At 34.2% G+C, this 21,401-nt stretch overlaps 1 protein-coding gene across 9 annotated transcripts in view; it reads left to right on the forward strand.

The window, feature by feature from the left end:
* The window catches only part of norpA (no receptor potential A), a 753,920-nt gene that overhangs the window by 689,965 nt on the left and 42,554 nt on the right, over window positions 1-21,401 (forward strand). For 8 of the 9 annotated variants that reach the window (XM_068363776.1, XM_068363782.1, XM_068363781.1 and 5 more), the window contains 7 exons: window positions 7,725-7,882; window positions 13,471-13,677; window positions 14,055-14,219; window positions 14,616-14,820; window positions 15,457-15,678; window positions 20,939-21,110; window positions 21,249-21,401. The exon at window positions 21,249-21,401 is cut by the window's right edge and continues 45 nt beyond it. In XM_068363776.1, the coding sequence (XP_068219877.1) occupies window positions 7,725-7,882; window positions 13,471-13,677; window positions 14,055-14,219; window positions 14,616-14,820; window positions 15,457-15,678; window positions 20,939-21,110; window positions 21,249-21,401 (1,282 nt within the window). Of the gene's footprint in view, window positions 1-1,356; window positions 1,505-7,724; window positions 7,883-13,470; window positions 13,678-14,054; window positions 14,220-14,615; window positions 14,821-15,456; window positions 15,679-20,938; window positions 21,111-21,248 lie in introns of all 9 variants that reach the window. The other variant, XM_068363783.1, reaches the window with a different exon arrangement.

Consider the following 21,401-nt stretch of genomic DNA (forward strand, 5'->3'; position numbering starts at 1 on the left):
GAAACGAGAGGTGTGTTTTAATGATAAATTGAAATGCAGTATGATTGTCTGAGCTTACGTTATGTTACCATAATCGAGAATGTTCTTGAAGGTCGTGTCTTATCTTTTAGAGGTAATATAACTCATAGTAACTACCGTTGGAAAATGCCGTACCCCAAACTCAATTTCGCTGTTAACATAAGACGTTTTCAATTTAGTGCTTGTTTTGACTTAATATTGTTTGTTGTTTTTCAAGATTCGATTTTGTCTCCCATCATTCATTGAAGTTATTATGAATTAAAAGTTTTCTATGGCCTTGAGGATTGATGTTGATTATGTCATTAGTATTTTTTATATGATAATGATGAAAGGGTGTATGGAAGAATTTCTTTTTCAATACATTTTTGGTCTTAAGTTAACAAGAATCATTTAGGAAATCCAAATAACCAAGAATTCTTACCAAATCCACCATTTCTTATTCACAGTAACATTCAACGTTAATTTTATCACTTGGGTTTAGATGAATAATCACTCAGAGGAAAGGGACTTTCAAATGTAGTTACACTAATTCCAGTAACATTGTTCGTTTACAATTATGTCAAATCATGTATTTCGGTAATCTACAATGATAAGAGGCCAATACACAATCTTGCAGTTTTTATACTCTTGTAAAATTTAGTTATTTACAAAGATGTCTTACAGGTATAATATTTAAAAGCATTTAGCATACACTCAAGTTTTAAAGTCATTGAGTAGCTATGTCCGCTTTAGTGAAGTATGAAGGGGAAAGTCATACCTCTCATATTTCTGGACCACACCCACAACTGTGGTGTAATAAAATTCTGTGAATACTTTGATTTTATGTAAAACATGAAATTGATAAATCACCAATAAATCTAGGGAGGGATTGGAATAAATGAGCATTATTTCTGACCCAGAATCATTTGATAATGTGTAAGTGGCCATTAACTATCTAGAATTCTACGGGTGGAAGACAAATCTGTGGGTATCGCGGAATGGTTGAAATGTTTTGAAAACTATTAAAGCTTTCCGAGTTAGTGGAACTGATGGTAAAATTTGTAAATTTTTTGTTAGTAAACATAGTTTTGAATTTTCTTTCAGTTGGAAAGATATGGACAAAAAGACCTCTGCATGTTTAGTGTACAACTAGTGTCATTTATTTTATGTGATGGTATAAGAATTATGCATTTGCCTTGTATTTTTTACGGTAATTGTGAAATTCGTTTTACCTGTTATTGTGATGTGTGATATTAATGCATAATTTTTAATCATTTTTTTCACATCTGTCTGTGCACGTGTGTGTTTGCGTATGTGCATGACATGTTTGCTTACTGCATGGGAATTGTGAGAAATTAGGAAGAAGCCGCACCAGAAGCAGGGGCGCCAGGAGCTCCAGCAGCGCCAGTTTACTCTGGCACTTCCCTTACCAATATCCATCCGTGGCTGTCTTCCATGGTTAATTATGCCTGGCCCGTCCACTTTAATGGATTTGAAGCTGCCCAGGGTACTTTGTGACGATACTAATAATTTACTGTAGCACATGGTTTGGCCTATATGCTTGTATTAAGTAGAAGTGGGGTGAACATATAGTTCTTACAGTAGAGAGCGTATTGTAATTAGTAGATGATGTTTAGATAATTGCATTGAGTCACGACTCCTTACAGATGAAATCATATTATGTGTGCTTCTTTGTAAAGTAGAAATTTGCTATCATTTGATTTTCTCTTAAGTGGACTGGCTTCTGTAAGTATGCAAATTCAGTTTTTGGTTGAAATTCTCAGTGCCAAGTTTTGCCTTCCGGAAATATTTTCCAATCACTGTTTTTGTTTTTATGGCAAAAAAGGGTGAAGATAAATATCTAATGCATAAAAAGGCAATAATGAACCTTATTTCTATTCTAGTAATTGTGACACTAAGGTAACTGAATTAAGTGTAAAAAAATTATAGGGTAACAGTAGCGATATAAACATTAATAATATTAGTGATAACAGTCTATCCATATACTGTGTTAATTTTAGCATAATACCATAGGAGTAGTTTATTGAATATAATTATAAAGTTCCTGCTTTTGCATTTCAGTTGGGTTTGCTGTCGCTTTGAATTTTGAAAATCATATCACAAGATTTTTCAGGAACATACTATGAAATAATCTGAATCATATTATTTCAAAAGTTACGTTGCTAAGTTTTTAGAATTACTGTACAATATTCTGAAATTATGAGAATGTTACAGGAAAATCAAAATTAGGAAAGAACATTGAGCCAGGAAGACACTCAGAAGAAGCGCTTGGTTGTATTAGATAGAAAATTATTGGCTATTTTAGAGTAATATAAGAAATATATACAGTATGCATGATTTTGCTAATCCTAGTAAGTAGCAGTGCAGTGAATTGTATTTTTAGGAACTATTGTTTTTTCTGTGTCCATGAATGTTTAATATATCTTGCAATCTATCTATCATACAGGCTTGCAAAACTACATAGCCCACAGGTGATCAAACCCATTTTAAAAAAAAAAAAAAACTTTGGGGAAATGAATTTTAAAGTGCTCTCTATATGAATAGATTGTTCCTAGAAAATAAAAATTATATAAGAAATTACATTTTCAAACAATGATAAAGGAAATAAAGCGCTACGGTATTTGATTTTTACATCATAGAAAGGCTGTACTACATGTTACAGCACTTTTACTGATGTTTAATCTCCACTTTGGAAGACTGAAGTCTATCTTTGCCTACCAATATTTCCCCCAAATTCTGATAACAAAGGTGTGTGATAATATATATATATATATATATATATATATATATATATATATATATATATATATATATATATTATATATAAAATATATATATATAAAATATATATATATATATATATATAAAATATATATATACATATATATATATATATATATATATATATATATGTACAGTATATATATATATATATATATATATATATATGTATGTATATATATAATTATATATAATTTATATTATTAAATAATAAAACTATTATTAAAGTAAGTTATACTGAAACAATGCGCTAACCTGTTTGAGCATATAACACGATAAGATTATAAGACACCATGTGGAAATGAATGAAAAATTATATTACAGATTCAATTTATATATATATATATATCTATATATATATATATATATATATATATATATATATATATATCTATATATATATCTATATATATATATATATATATATATATATATATATAGATATATATATATATATATATATATATATATATTCTCCTATTAACTTTCTTTTTCCCATTTGTATGGGGGTAATCATGGTTGGCTTCTTTTTGAAGGACTTTGCTTTGGCTTTTGGGATAGACCTGAGTCTCGATCAGCTGCCTTGCCTAACATCGCTTAAACCCCTTCGATACGAGGGGCAGATGCAAGGTGGGGGGCCACTCAGATTTGCCCGTGATTTTCTCACTTTGAAACAGTATTACCAGATCAAACAGCCAAGGCAGACAGTAGGAACAGGCAGGTGAACGTATGACTTTGGCCAGACGTTGAACAGAGGGCAGAGTGCTGTCAGAGTTGTGTCAGATAATAGTCAGAAGCCCTTCCAATGCCTAAACAACGGGCACCGGCACTTCAATGGTTTGCCCGTTGTTTCCTCGTCTTTGACATCATCTACACTTGATCGTCACCCATGTAACAAAATTGGTAACAGTGACTGTCCGCCGTGCATTTGCCCCTCGTGTGGAAGGGCCTTTATCACTGAATAAAATCAATGAAGAAAACGAATTTGAATAAATAAAATTTTAAATAATTATCAATGACTTTAATAGTAAATAAAAAATATGAAATATGTTGGTGAAAATAGCAAAAAAAAGGAGACCTGACAGATTGCAATGATTACAAAGGTATAACAATTACGTCAGTTATGAAAATATATAGTATGCTTATTCTAAAGAGACCGGAGAGAAAGATTGATGAAAAACTGAGAGATGAACAAGCAGGATTTAGAAAAGGTAGGAGTTATACTGACCAAATTTTCATTTTGAGACATGTACAGCAATGTGTAGAATATGGAAATCCACTTTTGATGGCATTTGTGGACCATAAAAAAGCGTTTGATATTGTGCACATGCCAATTATGTGGAGAGTCCAGCATTTATATGAAATCTCTTAAATTATGTGAATTTGATTAAATCTGTTCATGTGCATAGCAAGTGCAAAGTTATTGTTAATGAAGTTCTATCAAATGAATTTCCTGTGAACAGTGGAGTACTCCATGGGAATGTGTTGTCACCCATGTTGTCTTTTCCTCCTCATGGATTTTGTAATGCGTAGAACAGTTGGAGATGGTGGAGAAGGATTGGACTGGAATGGTGATAGGAATTTAGCCGACCTAGAGTATGCTCATGATGCTGTCCATATTAGCAGAACACCACAGGATTTGCAATGCTTGCTTACCAGAATGCATAAATTAGCAAACGAGGTTGGGCTCAAGATAAATAGAAGAAAGACAGAGGTGATGAGAACGGAGTGTGCAATGGAAGATGAAATATCATTGGAGGGAGAAAGGATTAATAAGGTAGAATCATTTAAATATTTAGGAACTATGATCTCCATTACAGGGTCTTTAGAATTAGAGTTTAGTGAACAATTGAAAAAAGCAAAACAAACAATGGCTAGGTTGAGTAAAATTTGGAAATCCAATCGCCTGAAATTACATATAAAAATCAGAGTATACATCAGTTTAGTGAGATCGGTGTTACTATATGGAGATGAGTCATGGTATGACAATGAAACAATCGCCATTAGATTTAGTAGATTTGAGAACAAAGTCCTCAGAAGGATATTGGGTGTTAAATGGCAGGATAGGATTAGAAATGAAAGTATAAGAGAGATTACTCGAGTGCCATTATGTGGATGAGATCATGATGAGGGGTAGATGGAGATGGTTTGGGCATACTCTTCGCACTCCCCAAGAGAGATTAGTTCACCAAATGTTCAGCTGGGCTTCACAAGGCACTAGAAGAGTTGGAAGCCCCAGGCCTACATGGCTGAGGAAGTATTGAATTGAAAGCTCAAGATAGAGACGACTGGCGATATCTAACCGAGGACCTTTGCACCAATAGGCGTAGGAGGAGATGATGATGATGAATAAATAAAAAGAAGATAAATGGTCCCTATGAATGAAATCAATAAAGAAAATAAACGTGAATAAATAAAATTCTCAATCATTATCAATAACTTAAATAGGAAATAAAAAAATGTGAATAAATAACTTGAATAAGAAATAAAAAAATGTGAATACATTAAAAAAAACGAACGTGAATAAATAAAATGATCACTCATTATCAATAACTTTAATAGAAGATAAAGAATATGAATAGATAAAAAAATTTTGAATGATCACTACGAATAGTCTATAAAAAAACGAACGTAAATAAATGAAATGCTTAATTATTATGAATTATTTAGATAGAAAATAAATATTGTGAATAATTAAAAAGCGTTACTATGAATTAAGTCAATACAAAAACATGGATAAATCAAATGTGAAATCCATATAAATAAAAACATGTTAAAAATTATCACGTTTCGTGAAAAGAACTTATAAGATTAGGATTGAATATGAATAAATAATTTGAAGTTAGACATATGTCTTTATTTTTGTCGGCATTTAAACACTTTAGGTACATTACAAATTATATGCCAACGCTTTTTATAGCATTACAGTCTGCCATGGCATGAGTTGCACTAGTCCTTCAAATAGTCCCGTTGTACCTTTGCAGATTTGGTAGAGTGGTTTCCTGATGCTAGGTCGTTTATATCAGCCTTCATATACCTCCTTGGCCAATCGTTGTGCACTCGTTACCAGGTCGAGTGGTAATCGAGCTGCATTCTAAAGCCTCGCAGTGAATTTCACGTGAATCAGAACTAGTCACGATTATTCGCAAGGCTAATACCATACTGAACGCAGTAGGTGGCGTCTTGCCTTCTACTCTATTCCACACGCCCTCCAACAATCGCCCAGGTCCAAGAATAAGCGAGCAGGAATCTAGCATTAAGTGTGCGACAGGTCGTTCCAACATAAAACAGCAGTACAATCGCTAGACTTCCCGCCATCTATTGGATTTTTTAACATTGCAGCGAGTCGCAGAGCTTAGTTGCGGATGTGTGACCCACCGAGCCTTAGGGTGCAACTTCATGCCCCATAATTTGCTCCATGCACTAATTTTAGCTAGATCCATAAAGGATAGCACACACCTTTGGGTGTATAGTTTTTGGCCACAACTAGTGGCCTTTGTGTTTCTTGGTCGTGATCTATGTCCCGTCCTTTCACTAATGATCGGCATACCGTAGTTGATAAGAGTACTTAAGCTCCTATTTGTGACAGTCAAGTTATTGGACGGAACTTTGTGTTGGTTATGTTGTATGAGGGAACACTTAAGCATCCATTTCTTTCATGAGTTAGTTACTTATTAAATTTTCTATCAATTAATTTTGTTTACCATTTCTAATGTAATTATTCAAACTATTTTTCATTTTTCACACATGATCTTTCTGAGATACGGAAGCTTGCTAGTCAAGTAGGTGGCCTTTGGACCTGTCCCATTGATATGTACGAAATTATTTGAATAACCCAAAGAAGGAAAGATTATTTAGTACGTTGGGTCTCCTACTCATCATATGCTGAGAGCCCAAACAGAATGATAAGTTTTTGATAGATTCTCTCTGAATTTAGGAAAGACCATTTAAGCTAATATAATTTGGCTAACTCGAGACTACACAAGTTCCAAGAAGAATATTCAAATGCTTTCAGGGGCAGAAAGTAACTGGTGACATATTAGAAAATTTTGTTTGCACTCTAAGTCAAGCAAATACCCCATCAGTTTTAAACCTCTCCTAGTCAAATAAGCCAATCAGCATAGGATATATTCAGTTTGCAATTCAGATCATACGCTCAGTCCTTGGCGATCTTACCTTGCTAAGAAGAACTTTTTGCTGCCATCGAGAGAGAGAGAGAGAGAGAGAGAGAGAGAGAGAGAGAGAGAGAGAGATTGTAAAATGCAGACAGTCAGCCTGCTATTCTCAATTTTCCCACTCAGTGGCTCGCACCCAAAATTATGTAGTTAATGGGAGAGTGCAGAGAAAGAAAGGGCAGATATACGAAGGATTTCTGTAAATTGAAGTGGTGATATGCCTTAAGATATTACCGTCATGTAGCTTCTTATGAAGCAAAACCTGTGTTCAATTATTTGAAGATAAGAAAATACTGTACAGTACGCTTACTTATTCTTGGGCACTAGTATTAGTAATTTACTTGAGCCATGCACTGCACTTGACGTTATATTTTATCAAAAATAGGTAGATGGTAACATATTATTACCCGTTCTTAGAAATTTGATAGAAGATTTTAAATTTCTTGTTTAATAATTCTAGTTTCCTCCAAGCGTTAAAAATGCGTATTGCTGTATGCTGACATGTATCTGTGATCGTTTTTAAACTCAAGGTTTGATTCAACTAGTATCTTCAGAAATTTTCATGTTAATCTCATGATCATATTTAATCAAGGAAAGGTTCTAATGATCTATTCTAATCTTAAACTTAAAATTATTTCTAAGCAACCACCTTAAATAAAACCTCTAATACTTCTTGTCAACTTTATGATCTTTTTTTTTATGATGTTAAGACAAAATTTGATTTCTCCATTATCCATTGTCCCCTTACAGAAAAAAATGTCCATCACAACATGTCTTCATTCTCGGAGACCATGGGGTTAGGCTACCTCAAGACCCAGGCCATTGAATTTGTCAACTACAACAAACGTCAGATGTCCCGAATCTACCCCAAGGGTGCCAGGGTTGACTCTTCTAATTATATGCCACAAGTAAGGTCCTAATTCTTTCAATGATAGTAATTTTAACTAAATGTGTACTTTTGCCAGTTGAAAGAAATACTGTATATATAAAACAAACATACCATACACTAACTTTGGTAACATGAGTGACAAAGTAATTAAGTAGATTATAAGAGTAAAATATTATGCTGGTCTTTTGGCGGGCTACAGATTATGTAATGCTCGAAGAATTTCCCCGGGTAGGTTAGAAGTGGGAATCCAATAAAACAGAATATTCCAAGAAATAACCTCTTCACTGTCATGGGTTTTTTTTCTGGTGGAAAATATTATTCTTTCAATAGCTTTGTGTTAATCTTTCTCTAACTTAGTTTGGCTGTATGTTTGCTTTTAAATCGTTTCTACTAACAATTTATGTACTCTAGTCAATGCAGGGTTTGGCCAGATTAACCATAGCGTAGCCTAGTTTTTATGTCACTCACCTTATTTTAAGGGACCCATATCTTTTGTTCCTTTTTTCCTGCTTTCCTTTCCCACATTTTTATCAAAAAAAAAATTATTGTAAATGATATCTAGGTTTGATGTCATTTCGGTGCATGTTAGAGAGAAAGGAAAGTTTAGAGAACCTATATTGGGTTTATTGTTTTATGTTGTCTGTTGACAGAGGACTATTGTCATCATGATTACATAATAACATAATTGAATATTACAAATATTCATGAGGCCTGTATTCATTATTATCTTATTACAGTATATACATAAGAATATGTTTTAATCTGGGCCTTTACAGTGCAGGGGACAAGGGTACACTCCTCGGATTTTTGAGCTTGGAAGGGCCTCTTTGGCCTTTCCTTAAGGCATTCGAGGCTCCTTTCCCCTTATGACTTTCCAAGGGGTCCCGTTTACCATTGAGGTAGTTAGGGGGATGGGAATAGTTCCTATTTCCCTCTTCTGGTGTAAGCTTTTACCCAGTCGAGTTGGCATACCATTAGCCTCTCAAGTCTAGAGAGGGAATAAAGAAAGAGACCATATCAACTGTGTCAAGTACAGTGGGAGGGACAGAATTGCTCCCCTCCTCATGTTTGTATTGGAATAGTTGGTGGAATACAAATCTAATTGAACTAGATTATCACTTTTGAGTGTTCTTATTACTAATGGATGACTCAATAGCTAAATGTAAGCAGCTCACTCTTGAGTTTTCTCATTAGTAATGGAAGACTATAGCTAAACTTGACCAGCTAGGGTGTAAGAACCCTGCCAACCCCAGATGGTGTTACTTCGGCTGTTACTATCATATTGACTGCCGTACCACTTAGGGTAGGGCTTGGGACCTGTGCGAGTGAGCCGTTACTTTGTAACTGAGAGGCGAGGTGAATGCAACTGAACTTAGCTAAGTGGTATGGTCAATGTCATACAAGTATCCTGGACCAGGGTTCGAAACCCGGCAGGTCAGATACTATAGTCTTTGAGTGATTTCGCCCAGGGTTCTTATCCCGAGGTCGTTAAGAGAATCCAGACTTTAATGTATTAAATGGCTTATTTGATATATATATATATATATATATATATATATATATATATATATATATATATATTTATAATATTATATATATATATATATATATATGTATATATATATATATATATATATATATATGTGTGTGTGTGTGTGGGTGTGTGTGTGCGTCAAACTTACCATTCATAAACTGTTATCCGTGCATTCAAACCTCAATAGTTAATCACCGATTATTTATTATTTGTGTTTTCCCTTTTTCATTCTAAACAAAATATTTTCGTGGACATCAAAGAATCTTGTATTTATCCAAAATCAAAACATGAAATAAACTGCCTATCTTTGTTTCATTAAAACGCAACGAAGGGGGACAGAGTTAATGTAATACGGCTCTGACGTCAAAATTCAGCTATTTAAGAAAAGAAGGATTATGAAATAAATGCTTCAAAATCACAAGAAATTAATATAGCTATGATATTGGCTGCCCTGTGTGGTCCACATATCCCACACACTTCACCACGTTTGTTAATACTTGAGGGGCTGTGCACAAATAGAAACACGGGCATGTGAAGTGGTAAACTATTCCTTAATAACCAATCCCTGGATACTTTGTGAATATTGGGACACTTGAATATATCAAAAATCGTCTGAAATGTCAATTGAAATCGTCCAATCCCCATTTTGAATTGGAACTAGAACTAATGAAGGGGTCTCTTGGAGATCTGGAGTCTGGAAATAGGAACTTGTTGAGGTGAGAAACGTCTGAGAAAAGTCTCCAACCCTTCTAGCTTCCAGTACAAGGAACATGTGATTGTAAAACCCTGGAGAAGGAATTAAAACTCCTAATGCTTCTTTCAATAACATCACAAATATTGTCTTTTGCAATATTTCTTGTCTTTTCTTGTTAGTTTTGGTATGTTGGGTAGAATATGGTATGATGGATAATGGGGTATGTAATTGAAAAATTAGTTGGTAGCCTTTCCTTAGCACCACTACTACCCACAACTGGCCCCGCCCTTCTTGAGCTGTGACTTCTTTTCTTTGTTCCTTTCCTCCTTCAAGGTTAGAAGTAGAGGATTTTCCCTTTATACCTGGTTTACTTTACATAAAAAAAACTATCGTTCTTCTTAGGTTTACATCTTATTATATCCTGATTTTGTGACGAAGTTATAAATGGTAGATGTGCCAGTAAACTGATTGGAAGGAGACTAAAGGGACGTTGAACGTTGTGTAACATGAATCACTTATGTAACTAAATTTGCCTTAGTATTTACTTGATCACCTAATTTAGACAACTTTCTAGATAAATAATTGGACCCAAAATGGGACCCCACATTAACTTGTGTCTTTGAGCTTCTGAAACATTATTTAAAGTTTGATTCATTGAGTAGATAATCTCTCCCTTTTAATGATAATAATTTGAAACCACGTTGACTAACAAAAATAAATTGGTTTTGCCCTTTTAAGAATGCAATTGCAGTAAGTTTGAGGTATTTCTGTGGACAAATCAGATATTCTAAAAATCATCAATTTAATTTTATATAGTTTCCGATTTTAAACTATGTTTTAAGGCTACTAACCTCTCATAGATTCCTCAATAAATGTATTTTGAGGGCCCTATTCAAAACGTCTCCCATATGTTTGAACTCTTTTTTTTTTTTTTTTTTTTTTTTTTTCCTGTACAAGATGATTTCCCATGCGCTACCAGTGACTGATTAAAATGCTTGATTAGTAAATTGATTCAATATCTTGATCCACTTTTAACGATAGAAAATTATCTGCATGGTAAACCTAAGACCTTTTCTGTTTTGAAGTTAGGGAACTAACCAAAAGGGGACCTGATGCTATAGGGTTTTTACTAGCTTTTTACAAAATTGCTTCAATTCTTGTTTTCATTTAGGAGGAAATTTATATTATCAAGGACAATTCCCTAATCCTATTACTCATTTTTCAAAAAGGCGATTCCTGAACATCATCATTATCCTTATCTGATTGTTCATCTGAATAGTTACCTTATTCATTTTCTATTTCATTATTAGTGGAATAACAAAAATTTCCTTTTTGTTTTGGAATTTCCATGGGTTAGGTTAGGCATAGTTGAACTATCTGTTGATGCATAATGAGGTACAGTTGGACAGGAATTCCTGGCTCTCTCTCTCTCTCTCTCTCTCTCTCTCTCTCTCTCTCTCTCTCTCTCTCTCTCTCTCTCTCTCTCTCTCTCTCTCTCTGAGGAAATGCACCGTGCCACATACTTTCTGCAGAACCAGTTCTTGCCTTAAGCCACGAGCACTATCACTACCATTTGTCCCTACCGTAGCAGTTTGGTTACTCACTGCAGTTAGTGTGTAACAAGGTGCACTTCCATAGAATAATGTCTGCCAGGAATTCCTGTGTTCAACTGAACCTTCCACAATAAAATGTTAAATCAGTCGCCTTCAGCGACTATCATACTGGCATTAAATTGTCCCCCAGGTACTGCATCATTGCATCAGAGCTCATCGTCAGTGGAGAATGTTGTTTAGCAGTTAGGGTTAATATTTTTTTTTACAGTTGAATCTACTCCCATTTTTGCAAGGTCTTTGAAAGACTTAATTCAAATGTTTGCACTGAATGGAAGTGAGGAACTTTTCCTTCTTTTAAAAGGTTTGATATTAATTGACTTGTGTAACACAGAAACTTGCTCAACACTTATATGGACTTTATAAGAAGTTGGTATAACTTGAGCAGCATTTGAAATCTCCACTACCTTTGATGATGATAAATTAGGAAGAGATTACAAGATTCTTTCAATATTACCTACGCTACGGTCTAATATGCTGCTCAATCCAACTCTTAAGTTCCTCTTTAGAATTATTTAGGAATCACTTTTCTACATTCTGTATGCCTAAACCACTAACCTGGCCGATGCTTACAGATATAACCCGAAAGACAACAAAGGAAATGGTAGGCCTGGAATCTGCCCCAACTAACACTTTCTCTCATACTTTCTTATTTGCTTTTAATTATCTTTAGATAAGAAAGCAGATAAAGAGCAACACTTCCAACACCAAACTGATAAAGAGCATGGGAATCATCGGCAATTAGCACATATTGAATGAGGATGAAATTTTGCTGCTATTAGCTTAATTTCTTTACAAGATGAACAAACCTGTTAAAGATGCCGTAAGTCCTATGTAACTCTTATCACTATATTCTAAAATAGGAGTGAATAGAAAAACATCCTAGCTTGTAGCTCTTGTGAAACTGTGACCAAACTTGGAGAGGCCCCCTAGAAGAATGAGAAACCAAAATAGCAGCAGCACCCGGGGAACCCAATGTTTGCACTAGTAAGCCAATCCCTACCACAGCTTTATGGCAAGAGCAAAGGGCACTATGTACATATATCTTTTCGAATTGTTATTTTTATCTTCTTTTACTGTGGCTGAGCAGCAGAGCTATTGACACAATGGTTGAATAGCAAATGAACCTCAGTAAAGTTTAATCGAAATAACCTATTTTGGGGAATTACTGTGTGGTACCAAAGACCCTTCCACCTCCCTAGAATTGGGAAGAGGCGTGTCATATACTGAGGTGTCCTATTGGAAAAATATGGTTTACAGTGTTAAACAAACTCAGACCCAGGTGGTATTGCCATTTTCTCAAAAATGTGCAGTGCTTCTCAGTAGCCGATGTTATGTCGTCTGCTAGCAAACAATTTTAATGCAGGAAGTGCTGCGATTGGTTCTGAGAGCCTGAACCTGTACGTCTCCCTTATATCCACTGAGTCCGTGTTTGCATGTTGATACACTGTCCCTAAAGAAAGAAAGACCATATTTCTTTGGTATATTGTTTTATTGGATTCCCTATTATAGCCTAACATGAAAAGTTAACATGTACCCCATAGTATCTATTAAAAAAATCTTTCTTCATAGTCCCTGTTTTATAGGTGCATATCAATTTGGAAAATATTTCATAACTACTATGGTTTTGAATGCATAGGCTGCAGGAATTAGGAGGCTAATTTATTTTCTTCAAGTGTTTCACGAGCAAATTTCAGTGTTTTATTTTATTTAAATTACAACTCTGTTGTACTAATTTACCCTTTGTTTACCATTTTACTTTTGCTTAGGTGTTTTGGAATGCTGGCTGTCAAATGGTATCCTTAAACTTCCAAACACCTGATCTACCCATGCAATTGAACCAAGGAAAGTTTGAGTACAATGGAAACTGTGGTTATCTTCTCAAACCAGATTTCATGAGACGAACAGATAAGACATTTGATCCATTTGCTGAGTCTCCTGTAGATGGTGTGATTGCAGCTCAGGTTGCTGTGTCGGTATGTGTTTTGCAGCTTTTACTTATACATTTTTGTTTGTTTCTGGATCAGGGAGCTGTAATATTTTGTTGCTTCAATATTCTCTTTCAGTCACAGAAAGCATAAATCATTATCATAGTACATTGAATATATATATATATATATATATATATATATATATATATATATATATATTAAATTTCCAAATTGTGCTCTTAATAATGTTAGTGTTCATGAAGTCAATAATTTTTCTCGTTTATGCAGTGAAAATATCAGTTACATTCAGAAATTTATCACACAAGCCCTAAAAGAAATGTAAAGAAGTCTAAGTTCAGTCCTTTCCAAATACACAATACCCTTGAAAATACTTTATAATACTTGCATGAAATTCTTTTCAGGTAATAGCTGGTCAGTTCTTGTCAGACAAGAAAGTTGGTACTTATGTGGAAGTGGATATGTATGGTCTACCTACAGATACCATCAGAAAAGAATTCAGAACACGTATGATTCCAGGCAATGGTCTTAATCCTCAATACAATGAGGAGCCTTTCCTTTTCCGTAAGGTAAATTATATTAAAGGCATTTCAGTATGGGTGCACCGTCCAGTGTATGCTATATTAGTTGATTATGACTTTTCTTTGATAAGTAGTTTTCCAAAGTTTAAGCAATAAACGAGGCTGTATAGAGTAGCATAATTATATTTTGCAGATATTCCTGTTCAGTATATATGTGCTTAGCACAAATGCAATCCAATGCTGTTCTTGTAAATTTCATTAAATATCGGAGCCTTGATCAACAATAGGGTAAATGTATGTCAAAGTATATTTTGCAATTCCACAAACGATGGGAAATATTTTACAAACACGTTAAGAAAAGAATTTAACCACATTGCTGACCACAGACGTGTCAGTTACATAATTTATTATTATTGCTATTAAAATCCTCCTCCCTAAAACCAGGTCGTTTTACCTGATTTGGCTGTGCTTCGTTTCGGTGTGTTTGATGAAAATGGCAAGATGCTTGGGCAACGTATCCTACCCCTTGACGGTCTTCAGAAAGGATTCAGACATATCTCGCTAAGAACTGAAGGGAATTTCCCTATGTCACTGCCTATGTTGTTTTGTAACATTGAACTTAAAATCTATGTTCCTGATGGTCTTGGTGGTAAGTATTTGATGGAAAATCTGTTTGATACAATACTTTTGGAAGTTAGTGTAATATAAAAAAAAAAAAAATATTAGATATTACCAAAGAAAGATGACATTTGGTTTTATAAATTTTATGGAAATTTATCGGTAATTGTAAAACAAAAGTCAACTAATTTAATGTAAGTAATTATATAAACTATGAGTTTGTTTAATTTTTTAAAGTCTTATTATAGGTTTTCTCTTGGTTTAATTTGTTATTGAACATAGATACAGATCATGCCAATCATATGATTTACTGCTGTGAACAACAATGTTTATCATTTAGAAGTAAACTTGCTTTGATAATTGATCCCGTGAGAAGTCACCAAAGATAAACCAAAGCCAACTATTTCTAGCCTGTAAACTTGCTTTCAAAATGTCCATAATTTAAGACCAGTGATACATTATCAGGTTTTTCTACTTATCTGTTTATGCCAAGCATGACATATAAATTACCTTGAAATAAATACCTTATAAATGATATCCTTGAAGGTATGAAAAGATCACTTAATTTTTAGCAATGCTAATGTTCCCCTAAAAAATCTTACTGCCTTTCACTTTGCTTTTCGGAAAGGATGGAATGTTTAATGTGGAAATGAACTGCCCTTTCCAGATTTGATGGATGCCCTTTCTGATCCTCGTGCTTTCTTAAGTGCCCAAGAGAAGAGAGATGAACAAATGAAAGCTATGGGCATTGAAACTTCGGATATTGACACTAAAGCACTCAAAGGTGGAAAAGCAGGAGGTGGCGCCGGAGGCGGTGCCAAGCCTGGGGCACCAGGAGCAAAACCTGGAGCTGGTGGTGCTGCTGGGGGTAAAAAAGAGGATGATTTGGGTGAGTAGGGAGGAAATTATACCCGGTTTTGTAGTAGGTAAGTAATGGACTCAGGGTTGGGGTATTTTTTTTTTTATTAAATTCAAATTTATTACATGTACAGGTACTGCAGTTTTGCATTGAAGCATTTCTTGACCATTAGTCATGTGAATTTATATTTGATATAACGTTACATGCTAATATTTTCATAAGTTATTCCCAGCACAGAAAGCTAACTACAAAATATCCAGTTGAAAATTGTTCACCAAATTTGATTTATGTAAAAACATTATATACTGTACTGTATGATGATTACATGGATTGAAGAAATATTATCAATGCCCTTTTAAAATTGAATACATAAGAGGCATCAATATTATTCAAAGGCAAATTTCACCATAAATAGATGCAACTTTTACCATCTCTCAACTTCTAGCTAAGATCATAAATATTTTTTTATTTAATATTCTGCAGTTGTCCATCAATAATATTGATTTATTTATATGATTTTTACCTTAAAATCATAAGCTGATAATTTAAAATTTTCAGCTTCATGATATGATAAAATGATGAGAAATTTTATTATAACTATACCATCCGTCCCATCCCCTATACAGGGGCTAGTTTATCTAACTCTCAGATGTCAGAGTACCTTATATTAGTAAAGATTCTTAATAATGGTAGGGATTCTAAGTGTAAGAAGGGAAGTTCTAGGATAGGGAATTTAAGTGAAGTGAAATGGGATAGGTAAGGAAGGGATAGCGATAAGTAAGTTTTAGAAAAGAGGACTTAGCTAAGGAAGGGTTAGAGGTAAGAAGTAAACAATGACATGACTCTCTGCATAAAGAGATACGGGTTATTTCATCTGTTATAGATGACATGGTTACAAGGATTAATTTATTGATTTAAATTTTTTCTAGTTGTTTGCAATGAACTTCAGTGCTGCTTATGTTAGAACTGGTGTCGTTGATACAGCTACTAATATCATGAGCGCTTCTGTTGTTAGCATTCAACTACTGTTAATATTATTGATAGTGTCCTCACTAGGTCTAATTCTTACCTTTCTGCTGTGACTTCTACTTTCCCATCGTTATCCGTACATTAAGGGGTCGGTTGCTCCAATGCCTTTTATGAAAGGCATCCTCAGCCACCAAACATCTTCTCTCCATATCATCCTTCACCTTATCTTTCCATCTAATTCTCTGCCTACCTCTTGATATTCTTCCCCTAACAGGTTCCTTCCAAGCCCTTCGCACTTCTTCCCCACCATTCATCCTCATCACGTGCCCACACCAACTTATTCGTGACACTTATCATCTGTAATCTTTACTATACCTGCCATTCTTCTTATTTTATCATTTTCCAATCTGTCAAGCAGTGATATTCCCATATAATCCACATATCATTCTCAGCTCTGTTCTATCAAGCTTTGCTTCCTCTTTTCAGCTTAAAGCCCAAGTTTCTGATCCATACATTAACACTGATCTTATTACTGTGCTATAGGTCATAACTTTTACCTTGATTAGCATTTTCTTATCACATATCACTCCTGCTACCTCCCTTCACTTTCCCCACGATCGTTTTATCCTATTCTCAATTTCTGCCTCACATCCTCCCTCTTGACTTATAATAAATCCCAAGTATCTAAATTGTTCTACTTGTTTTATAACCAAGCCTCTACTTTCATGTATGGCTTTCCTGTCCCGACCTTCCCTACTGCTGACTATAACTTCAGTCTTATCTGCATTTACGCTCAAGCCACCCCTTTCCAAATTCTCTTGCCACTCTACAATCCTCTTCTGTAATTCTTCCTCATTATGAGAAGTACTCAGCAAATCATCTGCATATAGCAAATCCCACAACTCGTCATTTCATATTTCTTCACTTAACACATCTAAGACAAGCACAAATAAAAACAGGCTTAATGCTGACCCCTGGTGTAATCCACAACTAACTTCAAAGGTTTCTGCTCCACCAAGAGCTGTTATTACTTTTGTCCTTGTTCTTTTGTATATCATCTCTACCATTCTCACGAACTTCTCCCGTACTTTCCTCTTCCTCACGCACCAAAACGTCACTTCTCTTAGTATTCTATCATAACCCTTCTCTAAATCTACAAAAGCACTGAAGAGCCTCTGATTTCCTTCTAATCCTTTTTCCTGTAACTGCCTTACTATAGAGATGGCATCCACATTCCCTCTCCCCCTCTTAAATCCATACTGCTGTTTTCCAGTCTTTATATCTCTCTCAATCTCTCATCCAGTACCCTCTCAAAAAATTTCAAACCATGCTCTGTTGGTTTAATTCCTCTGTAGTTACCACATTCCATGATATCACCTTCCTCCTTAAATATAGATACCGTTAGACTCTCCTCACAGTCTTTAGGCATTATTTTCTCTTCCCATATTGCTCTCAATAAATCCAACATCCATTCTTTCCAATCTGTAGCTAGTATCTTGACCATTTCAATTTGAAACTGATGGACCTGGTGCTTTACCATTCTTCATTTTACTCAGTGCCCGCTTCACTTCTGTAATGCATAGCTCCATCACTGGCCCCTCCACCCTTTGTGCTTCTCCAAGCTCCTCTTTCTCATTTTCAGTATTCTATAGTAGCTCAAAATATTACCTTCATCTCTGTTAATGTCATTATCCCTATGGAATGTATTTCCATCTTTATCCCTGATGACTACCAGTTTCTGTGAATGATGTTATTGACATTCTTGTTATAGAATCAAGATCAAATAACAAAGAATTACTTCCCTTACTTCCTTTGTCCTTGTCACCAGACAAGTCAAGCCACTTGATGACTAGCCCATCCGTAATTTGACTAGAGTTCATACGATGCCATTGCCTAAGTTAGCAAGAGATCCCAAATCAATTCCAGGGCAAACAATTTTTTCTCAAACCCAAGGTCAAGCCTAGCATTGCATATCCTAATGCTTTGATACCAGTTGACAAGCATAAAGACGATGACAAGGCTGATACAATATCTGAGAGTAAACAATATTGCCTTATATGTGTATTTACAGTATGTATGTAAATTATATAAATGTATATATATATATATATATATATATATATATATATTAATATATATATATATATATATATATATATATATATATTTACATATGCATATATATACAGTATATATATATATATATATATATATATATTTACATATGCATATATATACAGTATATATATATATATATATATATATATATATATATTTATGTATGCATATAATATATGTATATATATATATATATATATATATATATATATATATTTATGTATGCATATAATATATGTATATATATATATAATATATATATATGCATATATATACATATATATATATATATATATATATATATATATATATATATATATATATATTGTACTTGAGAAGTCATGGAGAATCCAAATTGGAATCTCTAATGTCACAATTTTCTTCACTGGATTTTTGTCAAAAGTGTCTTATTGTTATCGCAGTTTTCTATAGGGAGATTAAATGTTATGCCGGATAGATTGAGCAAAAAACTCTAAGTTTTTTGGAATGAATAGTTTTTTCGCCCTGTTGTATGTTAACAAACCTAAAGAGAACGACAAAAGATTTATTGCCCAGATTTTTTATATGATGACTGAACATTGCATGCCAAGCTTCAAAATTAGTACATGGTTCCCTGTGCCTTCCCTTCAATACACCATATGTATGGTAATCAACAAGATCAGGCAGTCTCTGAATTGCAGAATGTCTCTCAGTGTGCTTTTCTGAACTCAAAAGCCTTTTGTTAACATATCTTTGGCTACTATTGACAGAACTTCTGAGGGCGTTGCTACCCAGATGAAATCTCAAACAACCTCAAGCTCAAATTTTTCTCTGCCGCTCCCATATGCTTTAGCTAACCACATGGAGACACTTTACCATATACTCAGTGCATAGTGGTTTTTAATGCTCTCTAATTGATTGATTATATCCTCCTTATGTTGTTTTGCAGAAAGTGATAATAGTATCGGTTTTCCAGTAGAGGTATTCTAGAGTAGAATAAATTTTGATATCATACGTTTTGGGGTTCTTTTTCTTTGAGAATAAGTAATCTGGTACAACATGGCAGTTACAGAAAATAGATGTTATTAGTTCAGTATTTTAACAAATTGGCTTAAATAAGGTTATCTCCGGTTCTGTTGCAAAGGTTTAAGAGGTTTTATTTGTAAGAGACCTTTCCAGCATAAAATTTTCTGTAATCAGAATGTGGTTTAAGAAGTTCTTCATTCGAGGCCTTAACTGAAATTGGCAAGAACAAGATGACTACAAAGACTTTGTGTCTTTTAGCTCTGGCTGCAGCTAAGCATTATCTAAGTTTGGGATTTTTGCATAAGGCAATATTTTCCTTTCTACCAAATTTTAGAACCTTGTCTAGACATTGTAAAGAAAGTTGCTCAGTGATAAGGAAAGAATTTTCCCTGCCCACTACTTGCAAAGGTCTTGTATGGATGCAAGGAAGTTTTTAGCTTAGATCTCAAGTTTTGGCTATGAATAGGATTTGTTAAACTGTATTGGGTTTACAAAGTTATATAAATATTTCAAGTTATTAGTTGTTCAAACTTTGCATAGTGCATTTAATAACTGTAAAGTTAATATGCAATTTTGTTTATTATTTAATCCATCTTTCTATGTAAGGTCTCCCATTTAAATTATGTCGACCCATTATGGATATACATCATTAACATGTATTGGGTCAATATGATTGTGAGAGATGGATTGAATGGCAGGTGCCCTCTCAAGGTGATACCTGTCCTTGCATTAGTTACATACCTTTGTGATCGATACATTGTTGTTGAAATGTGGGATTGGGTGGTTTATTTTATATTTTAGTTTTAGTGTTAAAAATTTATTTTCAAACCCTCAGTTAAGTGTTGTGTGAAGGCTATGATTTGAAGGTAAGATTCATGGACATAACAGAATTTCAACACTAAAGCCAATTATTTCCATACCTTCCCATCATAAATAATTGATCTCCCTTCCTCTGGACTTTTCATGAATTACAGCATTTGCTTATTAGTTTTGATTCTTGTAAGATATGTTACTGTGTAGTAAAACATCGATATAGTGTCCCTTATAGAGAAGGGGAAGGGTGAAGTCGAAATAAAAAACGTATCTTTGATTTTATGTGGTCGTGAAGCTGACGATTCTAAGTAAAGTAACAGCTTATGACACAAAGGTAATTATGGACATAATTAATTTCATTATTAAAGTCTTGTTCATTTTACAGCGGAGTTTGAGCCCATTAACCTGGAATCTCTTCGTGCCCAAAAGAACTTCTTAAAAGCTACCAAAAAACAACAGAAGGAGCTTGAAACCATGAGAAAAAAACACATGAAAGAACGTCTTAATGTTCAGAAAGGACAGTGTAGTGCAATTGAAAAAGTTGCCAAGGGCAAGAAGTAAGATTTCATCTTTGTAATCTCGTGAAATTGATTATGAACATACAGTATGTAATATTTTGTTAATTACAGAATTGTGTATATCATTTAAAGTTTCTTTCTTTAGATAGGACATTTAATTAATACTTTGCTTTTCAGGGAGGTTGTGGATGATCCCAAGATAAAATCTATTGTAACAGACCAGATGGCACAGTGGTCAGAAATGATGGAAAAGCATCGCAAAGAGGAATGGGAGTTGCTTAAAGAGCACCTCAAAAGTCAAGAGGACATTTTGAAGAAACTCATGGAAGA

This window comes from Palaemon carinicauda, chromosome 40 (genome assembly GCF_036898095.1).
Source record: "Palaemon carinicauda isolate YSFRI2023 chromosome 40, ASM3689809v2, whole genome shotgun sequence".
Lineage (NCBI taxonomy): Eukaryota > Metazoa > Arthropoda > Malacostraca > Decapoda > Palaemonidae > Palaemon > Palaemon carinicauda.